Source organism: Manacus candei, unplaced genomic scaffold (genome assembly GCF_025592945.1).
Source record: "Manacus candei isolate 608988 ecotype Guabito, Panama unplaced genomic scaffold, ASM2559294v1 h1tg000127l, whole genome shotgun sequence".
NCBI classification, from domain to species: Eukaryota; Metazoa; Chordata; class Aves; order Passeriformes; family Pipridae; genus Manacus; species Manacus candei.
In genome coordinates this window covers 427,119-440,712 of record NW_026138175.1, presented here as the reverse complement: position 1 = coordinate 440,712, position 13,594 = coordinate 427,119, and the positions used below count along the sequence as shown (strand labels likewise).

The following is a 13,594-nucleotide window of genomic DNA, read 5'->3' as shown; positions in this document are numbered from 1 at the left end:
AGTTGTGGGTTTCCTTGGGTGATGGGAGAAGGGAGAGAAGCAGCTCATACCTCAGAGCCATTCATGTGCTTTTGCAGCACGTTAATGAATGAAGTTCAGAGCAGCTCCTGCGAGCAGAGCAAGCCCAGCTGCAGTGAACAGCTCCACACTGATCCAGGCAGGGGCTGTCCTCATCTCGAGGGCACTGCGGGATCATCACTGCTTTAAGGCTCAGCTACACAAAGCAGGGGGAGCAAAGGTTGAAGCTGGGGGATTTCTGGCTTCATCAAGCCTGACATCTCTGAGATAACACATCATTTTCATCTCCATTTGAAAGCATTAATAAAAATTTGTTAGTTCAACATGAATGCTCCAGGAAGACTCCCAAATCCGCACAACTGAACACAGAGCTCGAATGCACCAAAATTAACTCCTGTTTACTGGGGAAGAAGCACTTTATTACTGCAAGATGGGAAAGGATCATGCCTGGACCCCTTCCCACCTGCCAGGAGGGAGAGGATCCCTGCTGAGCCAGGGTACCCAGGACCCAAACTCACTACAGATCTTGAGCAAGGAATCATCTTCCTGGGCCTTAATCCTACCACCTGCAAGCTCTAAAAGTCACGTCCCTTCTCCCCTTGCCTTCTTGCTGGTGTCTGGTTTTTCTCTCTGCACTATAAAGCTGTTGGATTCTCTTTCTACTACAAAGGGGAGCAGTTGGGTTATCCCAGCTCATTGTCTGCTGAGGCGTCACTTAGGTCAGGCCTTGAAGTACTTCCATAAACAGTATTTAAGAAGTAAAATAATTCACACTGCATTTCTCGCAAGGATTTGCCCGAGAGAGACCTGAGCAAAGCCTGCACATCCATCCACACTGCTCCCTGCTCTGGAGAAGGCAAGGTGACCTCCACGGCTGGGACACCTCAGAGCTGCCACTCCCCTGCCCCAAAGACAAAGGCTCTGCTGGGGCAGCAGGGAGGGGGCCAGGTCAGACCCTGTGTCACTTGATGTTGTAGTTTCAGATCTGTCCTGCATTGTTCCTACATTTCAGCAGCGAGGTTCACAGCAGGAGCAGAAATACTGCATTGATTTCTAAGGCTGCCTCCTGTACCCTCATTACAGCCAGTGCTGACCAATTATCTTAATGAAGGGAATCCCAGAGAGCACAGGGCCTGCACCCCCCACCCTGGCAGAGCAGCCCAGCTCAACACCAGCTGCTGCAGGAGAGCCCAGCTCGGGGCAGGCCCTGCACTGCCCAGCCCAGTGCCCCCAGTGCAGCCCCTGGGACGGGTTTGCAGAGTCTGGCAGTGACCAGAGTCTGGCTCCTCAGCCTCACGTGCTGCTGCCCAGCACAGTCCCACTCACTGCTGGGCCAGGAGATGCCAGAAGCATCTTTTCCAACCAGCCTTTAAATGTATTACAAGTCTCAAGAAGGAAGTGCTGCACAAACCAGTGGCTCAGCCCTGCAGGGGAGTGTCTGCAGAGCCTCTCCACGTTTGCATTCCCAGGGACTGTTCTACTCATTAACCTCAGTTTCTCTCACTTAGCTCTGGAACTGCAGATATTACTGGGGTTCTGCACCAGTTTCCTGTGAATGAGAGGATCACTCAGGGGCCCTGGCCCGTGGCCCAGGCACAGCAGTGACCCCAGGGCTGCTCGTCCCTTGCACGGGAGGAAGAGGAGGAGGATTGTTTTGCCCAACTTCATGTGGTTTCCCCCCAGACAATCTGCTTGCTGTAGGGCCCTTGTGAGAGGAGGGTGCCAGCTCGTGTTCACTGGTTTATAAATAGAGTGGGAAATAGAAACCCTTCATTCCTCAGATTTCCTGTCAGAAATCTCTTCCTTCAATATGCTTTTTAATTAAAATCAAATTCAGCTCAGCTACATGTTAAGCTCCTTTTGCATCTCCCACTCACCAGTATCCCTTTTTCCCAAGCTTCTTCAAACTATTTTACCACTGACTTCATACTACTCCCAGTTTACAGCTCCCAGTTTATACCACACCACCATCACACAGAAGATATCAACACACCTAAAACGTAGGGAATGGCAGAAAAAAACCCTACTGCAGAAAAATAAAGAAGTTTCACTTCAGTCAGTAGATCCTCTCCCATTAACCCTTCCAGAGACCTGCCTGCTCCCTGCAGCAGTTTGCTAACGAGGCATGAGTTATTGCTCATGTTTATGATAGGGTGATGTATCCCATTAATTAGCTCTGCATGATTTAATGGGAGCCACTGAACACATAATCCTTGGGAATTCATAACACTGGGGCAGAGGAAACAGTGTCCTTAGTGTTAAATAAACAGTGATGATGATGATGAATCCCAGAATTACCAAAGAACAGCAGAGCTCTGGGGTTGGTGTGAGCAGTGACAGGTCAGTGCTGAGCCCACAGTGACACCCCCTGTCCTGGGGGACCAAGCTGTGTGGGCAGTCACTGCACAGTGACTACATGCACTTTGAATTTGGATCTATTAATAAAGTTTTCCTCTTCCACCTCCTCTAGAGTTAAATGGTTTTCAAATTCCCCCTTTTCTGAGCTACCAACTAATAATTTCCCCACTTTAATTTGTGATTCACTGTGTACAGTCATAATAATGAATATTCAGCTTCATTAGCACACACGTGGTTCAGTTCCTGCCGAGACACTCAGCTCTGTCAGCGTGGCAGTGGATCCTTGTGCCAGTGGGGTCACTCTGGGCAGTGGATCCTTGTGGTAGTGGGGTCACTCTGGGCAGTGGATCCTCTGCCAGTGGGGTCACTGTGGGCAGTGGATCCTTGTGCCAGTGGGGTCACTCTGGGCAGTGGATCCTCTGCCAGTGGGGTCACTCTGGGCAGTGGATCCTTGTGCCAGTGGGGTCACTGTGGGCAGTGGATCCTCTGCCAGTGGGGTCACTGTGGGCAGTGGATCCTTCAGGCAGTGGGGTCACTCTGGGCAGTGGATCCTTGTGCCAGTGGGGTCACTGTGGGCAGTAGGTCCTTGTGGCAGTGGGGTCACTCTGGGCAGTGGATCCTCTGCCAGTGGGGTCACTCTGGGCAGTGGATCCTTCAGGCAGTGGGGTCACTGTGGGCAGTGGATCCTTGTGGCAGTGGGGTCACTCTGGGCAGTGGATCCTTGTGCCAGTGGGGTCACTGTGGGCAGTGGGTCCTTGTGGCAGTGGGGTCACTGTGGGCAGTGGGATCCCCCCTGGAGCAGCCCCCCCAGCTGGTTTTGGGGAGTGTGGACCCCCTTGGAGCTGTGCTGCCTGTCCCTTTGCACGCCCTGCTCTGTGTGTGGCTGTTTGTAAACCCCGAGTACACATGACAGGGAAATAATGAAAGCATTTTTCAGGGCAGATCCTTTTGTCATTCCCTTTTTTTCTTTCATTCCCTGGAATAAAGTGCTGCTTTTAAGCCAGCAAATCTCTCAGCTGTAATTACCCTGGGCATTCAGAACTGAAAATTAAGAAATGGGGAGGGGGGAAGAGGGGAATAATAACCATTCATAAAAAATATTGAACATCAATCACGGTTTTACAAAACACCCACCCCAGGCAGACCTTTCCCACCACAAAAGACTGCAGTCTAGGTAAATTGTGAAGGAATTTCTAAAAAATCCTGAGCGTCTTTTTCCCCTCACAGGTCCCAGTGCAGCCCCTCCATGCTCCCCCTCACCTCCTGTGCCCAGCAAGCACCACATCCTGGCAAAGTCTGGTTTTCCCTCTGCTTAACAACATTAAAATAGGAAGATAAGAGGCTAAAATGCATCTCTGAATCTCCCAATTGCACCTTGGGTTGCCAGCAGCACAGGCAGGTCAATCCCACAGGAGCCCTGTGCTCCCTCTGCATCCCACAGCTCCTGGAGACCTGCTGAAGTCTATTACAGACCTTTGATCTCTTCCTACAAAAAGGGTTTTCTGTGGAGAGTGGATGGGATTAAGCAGAAACAATTTTCCCAGAGCACTCTGTGGGCTTTTCCCCCCCTCTCTGCTTTCTTTCAAACAGAAGATGCCAACAGCAAAGACCCTAACAAGGCTTTGGGACTCTCAGCTCCTGAATGGAATCCACTCCATCAGTCAAATTCAACATCTAGCAGGACCAAATACTCAGCATGTGGCACAAAACCCTTGTAAAACTGAACTGTTAAATATTTAGGGCAGATGACAAACAACATGTCATAATATTTGCAGAACTGTGTTTGCCATTCAGTGCATCATCTTAATCAAGGCCCTGGTTTTTGGAGGCACCAATGCAAGAGTGAGAGACTGCTGGTGTTTGGTTACTCTGTGGATGGAGAGTGAGATTTAATGTAGATTTCTTAAGTCTAATATTATATGCTACATGCCAGGTGGGTATTACCATTTCTTAGCTGGAGCTCAGCAATGAATATTTGAGAAGAATTTAATTAACATGCAATAATTGGCATTTTAATTCAGTTTGGTGGGTTTGTGCATGGCCAGCGGGCTCCCTCAGTGCAGAGCCCAGAGATTTGCAAATTCCACTTTAACTGGGAAGGTAATTCTTTTTCCTCAAAAAAGTGGTTTTGGTTTCCAACACCCGGTATTCAGTTTACAGTGAATCTTCACAAGTGAACCACTTGGACCTGGTTTGCAGTGGGAGAACTGGAAGAGCATTCACCTGCTTGGATGGGCAGGGGAGTCCCAAACTGGTCAGGCTGCCAGATCTCCCTTTTGCACAGAAATAAAGCCCTGTGAGCAAAACTGCAGAGCCTGGGGAAGCCTTTCCCAGCCAGTGCTGAGGGGATGGTGGCACTGGGTGGCACTGGGAGATCAGCCCCTCAGGGAGCTCTCAGGCTGCAGCTCCTGGGTCACTTGGGGAGATCTGCATTTACTGTGTAGTTTCGTGGCACTTTCCTTGCCTTTATCCTGATGGGAATCTGCTCCTATGAGATTATGATGCCGCTTCCTCTCTTTTTTTTTTTTCAATTCATTGAGCCAGCTTAAAAAAAAAAAAAAGCAAGCCCATTTCATTTTAATCATGTATTATGCAAATTACAAATTTAAATATCATTAAGAAATCTGTTGCTAACTTAATTTATTTCTGCTGTAGCACCACGGAAGGCTTTTGATCTCCGATTAGCGCTTTGATCCGCGCCTGGCCGGGGTTACGCCTCAGAGTCAAACGTGCAACACCACAACAGCTTGTTCGAAGCGTGGCAGGGGAAATGCTGCCAATTAGGCCACACGGGGAGGGTTTGCAGCGAGGAGAAGTTTGTTTCCAGCAGCCACAGCCCTCTCTGCCGTGCCCTGGCCGTGCCTGGCCCGTGGGGACCAGAGCGGTGCCGCGCCCGGCCCGGCCGAGGATGCACTGGGTCACCCCTGTGAGCAGGGACAGACCTTTCCAGACCTGCCCTATCTGCTGTTCATTGAAAACACAACCTGCCATGTTCCATTAATTCCTCATTTAGTGCGAGTAAAGTGCTGATACATACATTTTAGCTCCAGTGTTTTTAATCAGTAATTTAACCAGAAGCTTTAATAATGTATTTCTTTGCCACTTGACTACTCATCTGTTAAGCAGCTTACACACAGGAGAAGGATGTCACCCTCTGTGACATGAAGTGCCTAATTCAGAGCAAATGAAATAGGATTTTGCATATTCAATAACAAAACGAGAAAAGAGGGAGACACTGTCTCCTGGGAATGGATGGACCTGCTGGGATGGGATTTCTGCCCTGGCAGGCGGGAAATCCCTCCCTGTGGGACACGCTCCCGCTCTGTGTATCTGATTTTCTGCTTGAATTCATTTTCTTGGCATTACTCAGCAAGTACCTGGCTCTTCCTCCTGCTGCACCATGTGGTGGAATCAGAGGCCCTGGGAATGTGGCTCATTCCATTGGCTCCTCCACCAGCCACTGGGGGATCCCCAGGACACCCCAGAGTGAACAGGGTGGGGCTGTGGGTGGGGAGGTGACAGCAGGACCCTCCCCACTCATGTTAAATCCTGTGCTGCAGGTTCACAGCAGCTGCACTGAAATGTTCCTGTTCCTCTTTGGGGGTGTTGGGGGCACAGGGAACTCCCGACACCTCAGGGACAGGTCACCCCACTGTGCCTGTCCCTCCTCTGAGCTCCTGGGGGATTCAAGCTGCCCTGCCCCTCGTCCTGCCTCTTCCAAAGGGTGTTGGGGGTGAATCCAGTCAGGAATGCCAGGGAGTTCAGGAGCCTCCAGCACCTGAGCCCAGAAGGGCTGTGCTGAGTCCCCACTTGGCTCCATCGTGGACACGGGGGAAGCTCCTCGGTGGGCAGGGACATCGTGGGCTTTGTCAGCCCATGGGGGCAGCACGAAAAACCAGCTGCAAATGCCTTGGACCTGAGAGCCAGGGACACTGCCAGGGTGGGAGCAGCACCCTGTGCTCAGGGACAGGCCAGAGCCTCTTCAGTTCCTACAAAAGGATGTGCAGTGAGCACGGGCAGCACGTGAGCGACCCAGACACACGGGCTCGAGGTTAATCCTCTCCCTGTGCTCCAGGCACATCCTGCTCCTGGGGTTTTAGCAATCAGCATCCAGAGTGAGCAGCTCCGTGGGCAGGGCCAGGGCTCTCCTGCGTGATGTGTGTTGATGAAGCCTGAAATTGCTTTGGCTCCGTGGCTGTGCTGCATCACATCAGGCAGCGCCACGCTGAAGTGACAGGGCCAGTGCATGATCAGCAGCACTTGAAGGGGATGGGGACTCAGATCCTGCCGCTCTGTCAAACCCACGAACGCGCTGACAGACCTCGGGAATTATTTTCAGCTCCTTCCCAGAAGGTTTGTTTCAATCAGTTTGCAAGTTCTGCTCGCTGCCTTGGCATGGAGCAGCTCCGTGGTCCTGCCACAGGGCACATCCCGGGACGCTGCCATCTGACACTGCAGCTCCATGGGAGCCTGTGGACAGCTGGGATGGGGGATCTGCTGTGCCCCTTCAGCTGCAAGGGCTTCCCACGAGTGACAAGGGCTCCAGAAGGGTGGGAGCCCCCACGTTCCTGGCACTGCCTCAGTTTATAGGACATATTCCCTCCTCAGTTTATAGGATGGGTTTGTTTCTGTTTGGGAAGCACCAGCTGACACCAGACCTGGGGGCTCCCCTCCAGCTGCAGGAGCTCATGGAGCATTTCACAGCAGCAGCTCCTTGGGGGAAGGTGCAAGGGGAGATTTTGTGTGAATAAATCTGTCATCGCTTTCCCCCTTCTTTTTGTGATATTTATTGCCTTCTGGATTCTGCTGCTCTCACTGCATCCTTATTATTGCACCTGAGACTGCCACAGTCCCACAGGACAGGCAGGCCCTTGTAGCCCCATTCCCAGCCACAGCCTCCTGCTCCAGGGAACCTTCTTTCCCTTCCCAGCAGAGTTCTCTCATCTCTCTCTGTTGGCATTAACCCCAGCCCTGGGGGAGCTGGACCAGGGCAGGGAGATTCTCTTCACTGGACTGCTCAGCCAAGCAGCAGCATCAGGTCTCCAAGTGTTCCTGGGGGGGCAGGTCTGTGAGGAAGGACTCTCCAGCCTCGGGGACCTGCCAAGTGGCATCCTGCAGGAACAGGCTCTGAATTCTGTGTACCTGCCCTGACTGGGTTTGCTGACACTGCCCCCAAAACAGAGCAGTTTGTCCTCAGAAGGGGACAAATCCATGCCCCAACTGGCAAACCCTGATGCTCAACAGGAAAAACATTTTATAACCTCAGAGAAAAAAAGAAAAAAAAAGAAAAAAAACCCCAGAAAATGCAACTCTGGGCACAGGAGGGCTGGGAGAGGGAGCAGGAGCTCCCGTGTCCCTGAGGAGCTCCATCCTCGGCAAGAGCTGTCTCAAACCAGGTAATTCTTCCCGGATGTGACAAGGAAAGAGGCTGTCAGAGCTGTCTAAATGTGTGAACAACACTGTCAGCGGGGGAGAGAAAAGTGTTATCAGAAATAGTTGTTCTTCAAAGCTAAATAACTCCGTGATTTTATAAGGAGAAGAAGATAAGAGATCACACCACACGCTGAGGGCTGTTGGAATTTTCTTTCTGAGAATGAAGCTGTTTGTTTTGGTAAAAAGGGGAAGAGGGGAGAAAGCAAAAACCTAAAATACTTTGACTTTCTTGACTTAGCTCTTGACAAAGCTAAAAATAACTTGTGCTGGCACTGAGCCTGCACAGCCACAGCCCAGGAGCAGAGGAAAAGGGTTCCCAGCCCTCTTTCTGGCTCCATCCTGGGGCCTTTCCCAAGGTCTTCCAGCACCATCCCTGGGGATGGAGGAGAGTGGTGCAGCTTTGCTGGCTGCAGGCAGACTTGGGTGTGTTCTGACTGGCATCAGTGGGATTTTGGGTGTTCCTGGGATCCAGATTTTACCCTGAGGAGAGGCTCGAGTTCTGCTACTCTGAGTGAGACCCTCTGTGCTTTGTGACCAAATCTGTCCTTGCACCAGGCCAGGCTCCTTCCCCAGCCCTGCCCTCTGCTCTAGACCCAAAGGGGAGCTTCAGGCATTTACCCTGGAATCTCATTTCCACCTCTGAAAACTCCCCACCTCAGAAGCAACAGTGGGGTCATCAAATAAAAGAACATGAAATAGTCTGACATAAGTTGATTCTAATTAGTGTGTTTTCCCATACGCTGGCTGATGCTCTCTGGAGAGCAATTAGTCTGCTTTAAGAGTAAAAGACAACTGAATAATTATTTAACCTGCCTGGGATTGATTTTAAAATCCAAGAAGTCAGATATAATAATGGATGACTCCATCAAAAAAATATATAAAAGTAAGTGGTAAGGGTCGAAAGCCTTTGAGCCTTGTCATCAACAGCTCGTGTGAGGCACCTCTACAAGGCTGAGTCCCAGTCCCAGATGCCTCTGCACCAAATGCCCTACAAACAAGGCAGGAAGAGAAGGTTTCCAGGGAAAAACATCTATGCAAACCAATTCAACCTGAATTATGAAACCCCAGTGTGTGTTGAACAACACATGGCACTGCAGTGGGGAGACCATGGGCTGCACTGACTGGTCAGGGAACAGCACGGTCCCTTCCTGGATCAGTCAGGCAGCAAATCCTCTGGTGAGCCCCAGGAGGATGTCACCGAGCGGGACAGACCTCGTCCCGGCTGTCCTTCATCTCTCTGCCAAGCCACAGGAGGGAAAGAAAGAAGGAATGGGAAGCTGGGACCTGCATAGCCAGGCAGTACTGGGAAAGGCCACTGGCACCAGGGAGCAGCATCCAGAGATCTCCAAGACACTGGAATTAGCTTCAAAAATAGGGCAGAGGCAGGAATGGTTCAGAGAGAGACAGCAACACTAAGAGACCTTTAGTTTTACTCTCTCAGGTGGAATTTGTTGTTAGGCAGTTGATAGAAGTGGAGACTGTTTTGTTGTGGACTTTTCCCACCCTCTGACTCTCGTCCATGAGAGTGGAGCGGGTGAGGCTCCTGCTCAAACCTGCTGGGATCCCTGACCACGGCTGTGTCCAGCCCCAAGCAGCAAAGTGCCCAGCCCTGCATGGCTCCCCCTCTGCTGCTGAGGGTTGCACAGGACCCCTGGGGTCCCCTTGCCCAGCCATCAGTAGCTGATGTCACACCCCTCGTGCTCTCAGTGGCACGAGCCAATAGTCTCCATTTTGCTCAAATGGAAGAACTGCAACCATTATTTTCATAATTAGCTGGCTTTGCAAATTAATGCCAGTAATGCTGTGTAATCACGATGAAGATTATGCATTAATCAGCTGTCTCAAGCCAGTTATTAGGCCCTTTAAATAACAATGGGAATGAATGTCCCTGAAGGAGGCACGGGAGGGAGGGATCTCGGGATCCCACGGGATGGGGATCTGACAGCAGGCACTCCTGTGTGCCCCCAGGCTCTGAGCAGGATCTCAGGATCCCACGGGATGGGGATCTGACAGCAGGCACTCCTGTGTGCCCCCAGGCTCTGAGCAGGATCTCAGGATCCCACGGGATGGGGATCTGACAGCAGGCACTCCTGTGTGCCCCCAGGCTCTGAGCAGGATCTCAGGATCCCATGGGATGGGGATCTGACAGCAGGCACTCCTGTGTGCCCCCAGGCTCTGAGCAGGATCTCGGGATCCCACGGGATGGGGATCTGACAGCAGGCACTCCTGTGTGCCCCCAGGCTCTGAGCAAAGAGCAGGCTGTGCTCAGCACCCAGGACCTGTGGGACATTCCCAGTGTCCCAGTGTATTCCCCGTGTGTTGCCAGCAGTGGAACCCAAAATGCATCACTGCTGCCTGTGCTCTCTGCCTGCCTGGCACTGAATTCAAGGTACTGGGTGGCTGCACAGAAAATTCTTTCCTGTCAAAAAGCCTATTATATCCAGTTGGCTGTCTGGAACGGGAATTTATTTGGAATCAAACACCCATAATCCACATACCCAGCCCTTCCATATTCTCTCATAATAAGACATGCTCCAATGCAACCCTGAAAGTGCTGGGCTGGGAGAAAGCCTAAGGCCAACTAGTGGATAATCAATGTAACATGAACCCAGTTATCACTTCAGGAGACGCTACAGAACAAAAAATCCCCTCCTAAAATGGCCTGGACAGTGCAGCTTTGAGTGGAAAGATGGGGATGAATCTCACACTCACTTTAGGTTTGGTTATTGTTTCTGTTGTAATGCTGTGGGTGAACTTTCTCTGCGCTAAGAAACTTAAACTGAGCTTCCAGCACGTCCAAACCTTGATGTGGATGAATAATTTTCTTTGCTCTAGTGAAAACTCAAATGTTTTGTCATGATGCAGTGAGAATGAGGCACGTGGACAATTCTGCTGTGCTCTTGCCCACACTGCCTGGCATTCTGGATGAAAACCTGGTCATGAGCGACGGGCTGAAAATCACGGGGGACTGAATGAGTCTCCAGAACAAACACTCAGCCTCTTTTTCTTTATTCTTTCCCCCATTACCAAAATTAGCAACGAGTTCAGTATTTTTTTCTAGCAGAGACGTGCAGGGAACAGCTCAAACTTTTCTGGGCATTTATGAATGTAAATTAATGCCCACACTCCCTTCACACCTGGGGACAGGGACACACAAAGGCTGCAGAGGAAGAGGAGAGAAGGGACTTGTCACGATCAAGGGGAGCAGAAAGTCAGAGGCCTTTGGAGCTCCCTGGCTGTGAAACCTCCACCAAAGTCTCGTGCTCTGCTCGGGCTCCCAGGAGGACACCCAGGGCACAGCTGGCAGCAGAGATGTCAGCTTGGCTCCGGCCAAACTGGCACTCCTGGTCAGCACCAAACTGCCACAAAACCACAGAGAACGTGCTCAGCTCCTGAAGAAGGATTAATGCTGTTGCCTGAAAGCCAGCAGGGCTGAGCAGACATCTGCTGTCTACCACAAAACATTTGAGGACTACCTTAAATTGAAGAGGAAGATTTTCCTTCTGCTAATGAACCCCGAGACCATCTGTTACCAATTGTACTTGCTTATCTCGCTCATCCATTAAATATTTTGGTTTACTTTTTAGTAAGACAGAACAGGGTTTGTGTCCTCCCAAGGTCCTGCGAGGGGTGCAGGACGGATCCCACGTCCCAGAGCCAAGGACACGCCGTTACACAACCCACACTGCACCCAGTCACTGCAATTAGAGTGGCTGTCAGTGGGAACTGAGGACAGGGCTCACAGAGCCAGGAAAGCCAGCGATGCTGTGCCATGAGCTCGCTGCCCCTGGGGAGGTGTAATGGCATTAACAGCTTCTGAACAGGGCAGAGCCACACCCGGGCTGTGCAGTGCTGAGCAGGGGCTGCAGGGCAGCAAATCTCTGCTGGTCGGAATTAAGAACTTGGAGAACTAAACATGAGGAGCAGTAAAAGAGGAGAAGGGCACTGAGAACAGCACTAAAAATCTCCATGGGCAGCACTGCCCCACCTGCCTCCCGTGCCAGGAGGAGGTGGGTGATGAGGCAGGAGCAGTGCAAGGGGAGGGCAGTGCCAGCTTTGTGCCCAGCCATTCCTCCCAGCACAGACCCAGAGCAGCCCTGCAGCTGGGCAGTAAGCCTGTCTGCACTTCCCAAAGTCTGCTCCTAAACTTTTATGGGAAGCCACTCGTCTGTCTCACAAACATGTTCCAAGACTCTAAATTGCCTCCCATTGCCCCACAAAGCTGCCACCCTGAACCTCTCACAGGGTAGCATATAACGAAAAACCCGAGGGTCTCCACGTCTTCATTTCAGTCCAGGACAGGACGAGGAGCAAGCCCTGCTGCACCTGCAAATGTTCCCAGAGTTTTCTCGCCCTTGCTGCTTAAGATCATGAATCAAACTTTACGTGTCTCAAAGGTGGGGTTTTTGTCTTGCAGGAGGAATCTTTGAGTACGCGGATGGCCCCAACACCCAGGTGATGAGTGCTGAGGAACAAGCCTTCCGATTCTCCGCCAACATTATTAACAGGAACAGAACTTTGTTGCCTAACACAACCCTAACCTATGACATCCAGAGGATACACTTCCACGACAGCTTTGAAGCAACTAAGAAAGGTAAGAGCAGAGCAAACTTCTGAGCAGCTTTGTGGCCATTTATTCAGCACAAGAAAGGTCTGGTTTCACCGGAGACCCAGCAGCTCGTTCTGCCTTGTTCTCACCAGAGATCTGGGTGAGAACTCCTCCTGGAGCTGACCTTCCACAGGCCTTTTAATACAAGGAGAACAAGTACTTTTTCTTCCCTCTGCAAAGCTCACAAAACTCCTTTCACAGCGTTTGCTCTAATCCTGAGTGAAGGTCTGGAGGCCAGGCTTGTGTTTGTGTCACTGTATCCCTGGCAGTGTTCACATCCATGGTGTGGATATTCTGCTCTCTTACTAACAGTCAGTTTTGATTACTGGATAAAAACAGCCCACTTGAATTACTGAGGGGGAGGGAAGAAATGGGACTGCACAGCAAGGGCTGGGGGACTGGTGACCTGAGGGTTCATGGAGTTTGATTCTGGTTTGGGAGAAAGGAAACCTGCTGCCTGAGCCTGAGGCTGTAACAGGGACATCACTGGGATGCTCCCACCCAGCCCAGTGACCCCCTTTTCAGCTGGTTTTGTGGTGGAGGTTCCCTCAGAGCTCTGCCTGGCACTACTCTGTGACTCTACCCACGGGTGCAGACCCCACCTGCCATAACCCCTCCTCTCTCTCTCTCTCTGACTCATCACTGCTGTAATTACCCAATATCAGAGCTGTTAAAGCCCAGGATGTCTGTTCACCCACTGTCCCCTGCCCAGGGCAGGCACAGCTGTCTGTGCCCAGTGCTGCCCCATCTCTGACATCCCCCCTCCCTCCACCAGCCTGTGACCAGCTCGCCCTGGGGGTCGTCGCGATATTCGGACCTTCCCAAGGCTCCTGCACCAACGCTGTCCAGTCCATCTGCAACGCCCTGGAAGTGCCCCACATACAGCTCCGATGGAAGCACCACCCTCTGGATAACAAGGACACTTTCTATGTCAACCTGTACCCCGACTATGCCTCCCTGAGCCACGCCATCCTGGACCTGGTGCAGTACCTGAAGTGGAGGTCAGCCACGGTGGTGTACGACGACAGCACAGGTAGGGAAAGGGAAAGGAGGGGCCTAAAGGAGGAATCCTGGAGATTTTCTGTCTCTTTGGGAGTCTCTCCAATGAGCCTTTCCAGGGGCCAAATGACCCCCTGTGCAGTGATGGGAGCCCCTGGGATCTTTCTAAGCGTTTAA

General features: G+C 51.5%; 1 protein-coding gene across 2 annotated transcripts in view; it reads left to right on the top strand.

Moving 5' to 3' along the window:
• The window catches only part of GRIK3 (glutamate ionotropic receptor kainate type subunit 3), a 93,901-nt gene that overhangs the window by 35,450 nt on the left and 44,857 nt on the right, over positions 1-13,594 (top strand). The window contains exons 1-3 of one of the 2 annotated variants that reach the window (XM_051770923.1): positions 11,776-11,819; positions 12,227-12,403; positions 13,194-13,451. In XM_051770923.1, the coding sequence (XP_051626883.1) occupies positions 12,268-12,403; positions 13,194-13,451 (394 nt within the window). In that variant the 5' untranslated portion in view covers positions 11,776-11,819; positions 12,227-12,267. Of the gene's footprint in view, positions 1-11,775; positions 11,820-12,226; positions 12,404-13,193; positions 13,452-13,594 lie in introns of those variants that run through there. The other variant, XM_051770921.1, reaches the window with a different exon arrangement.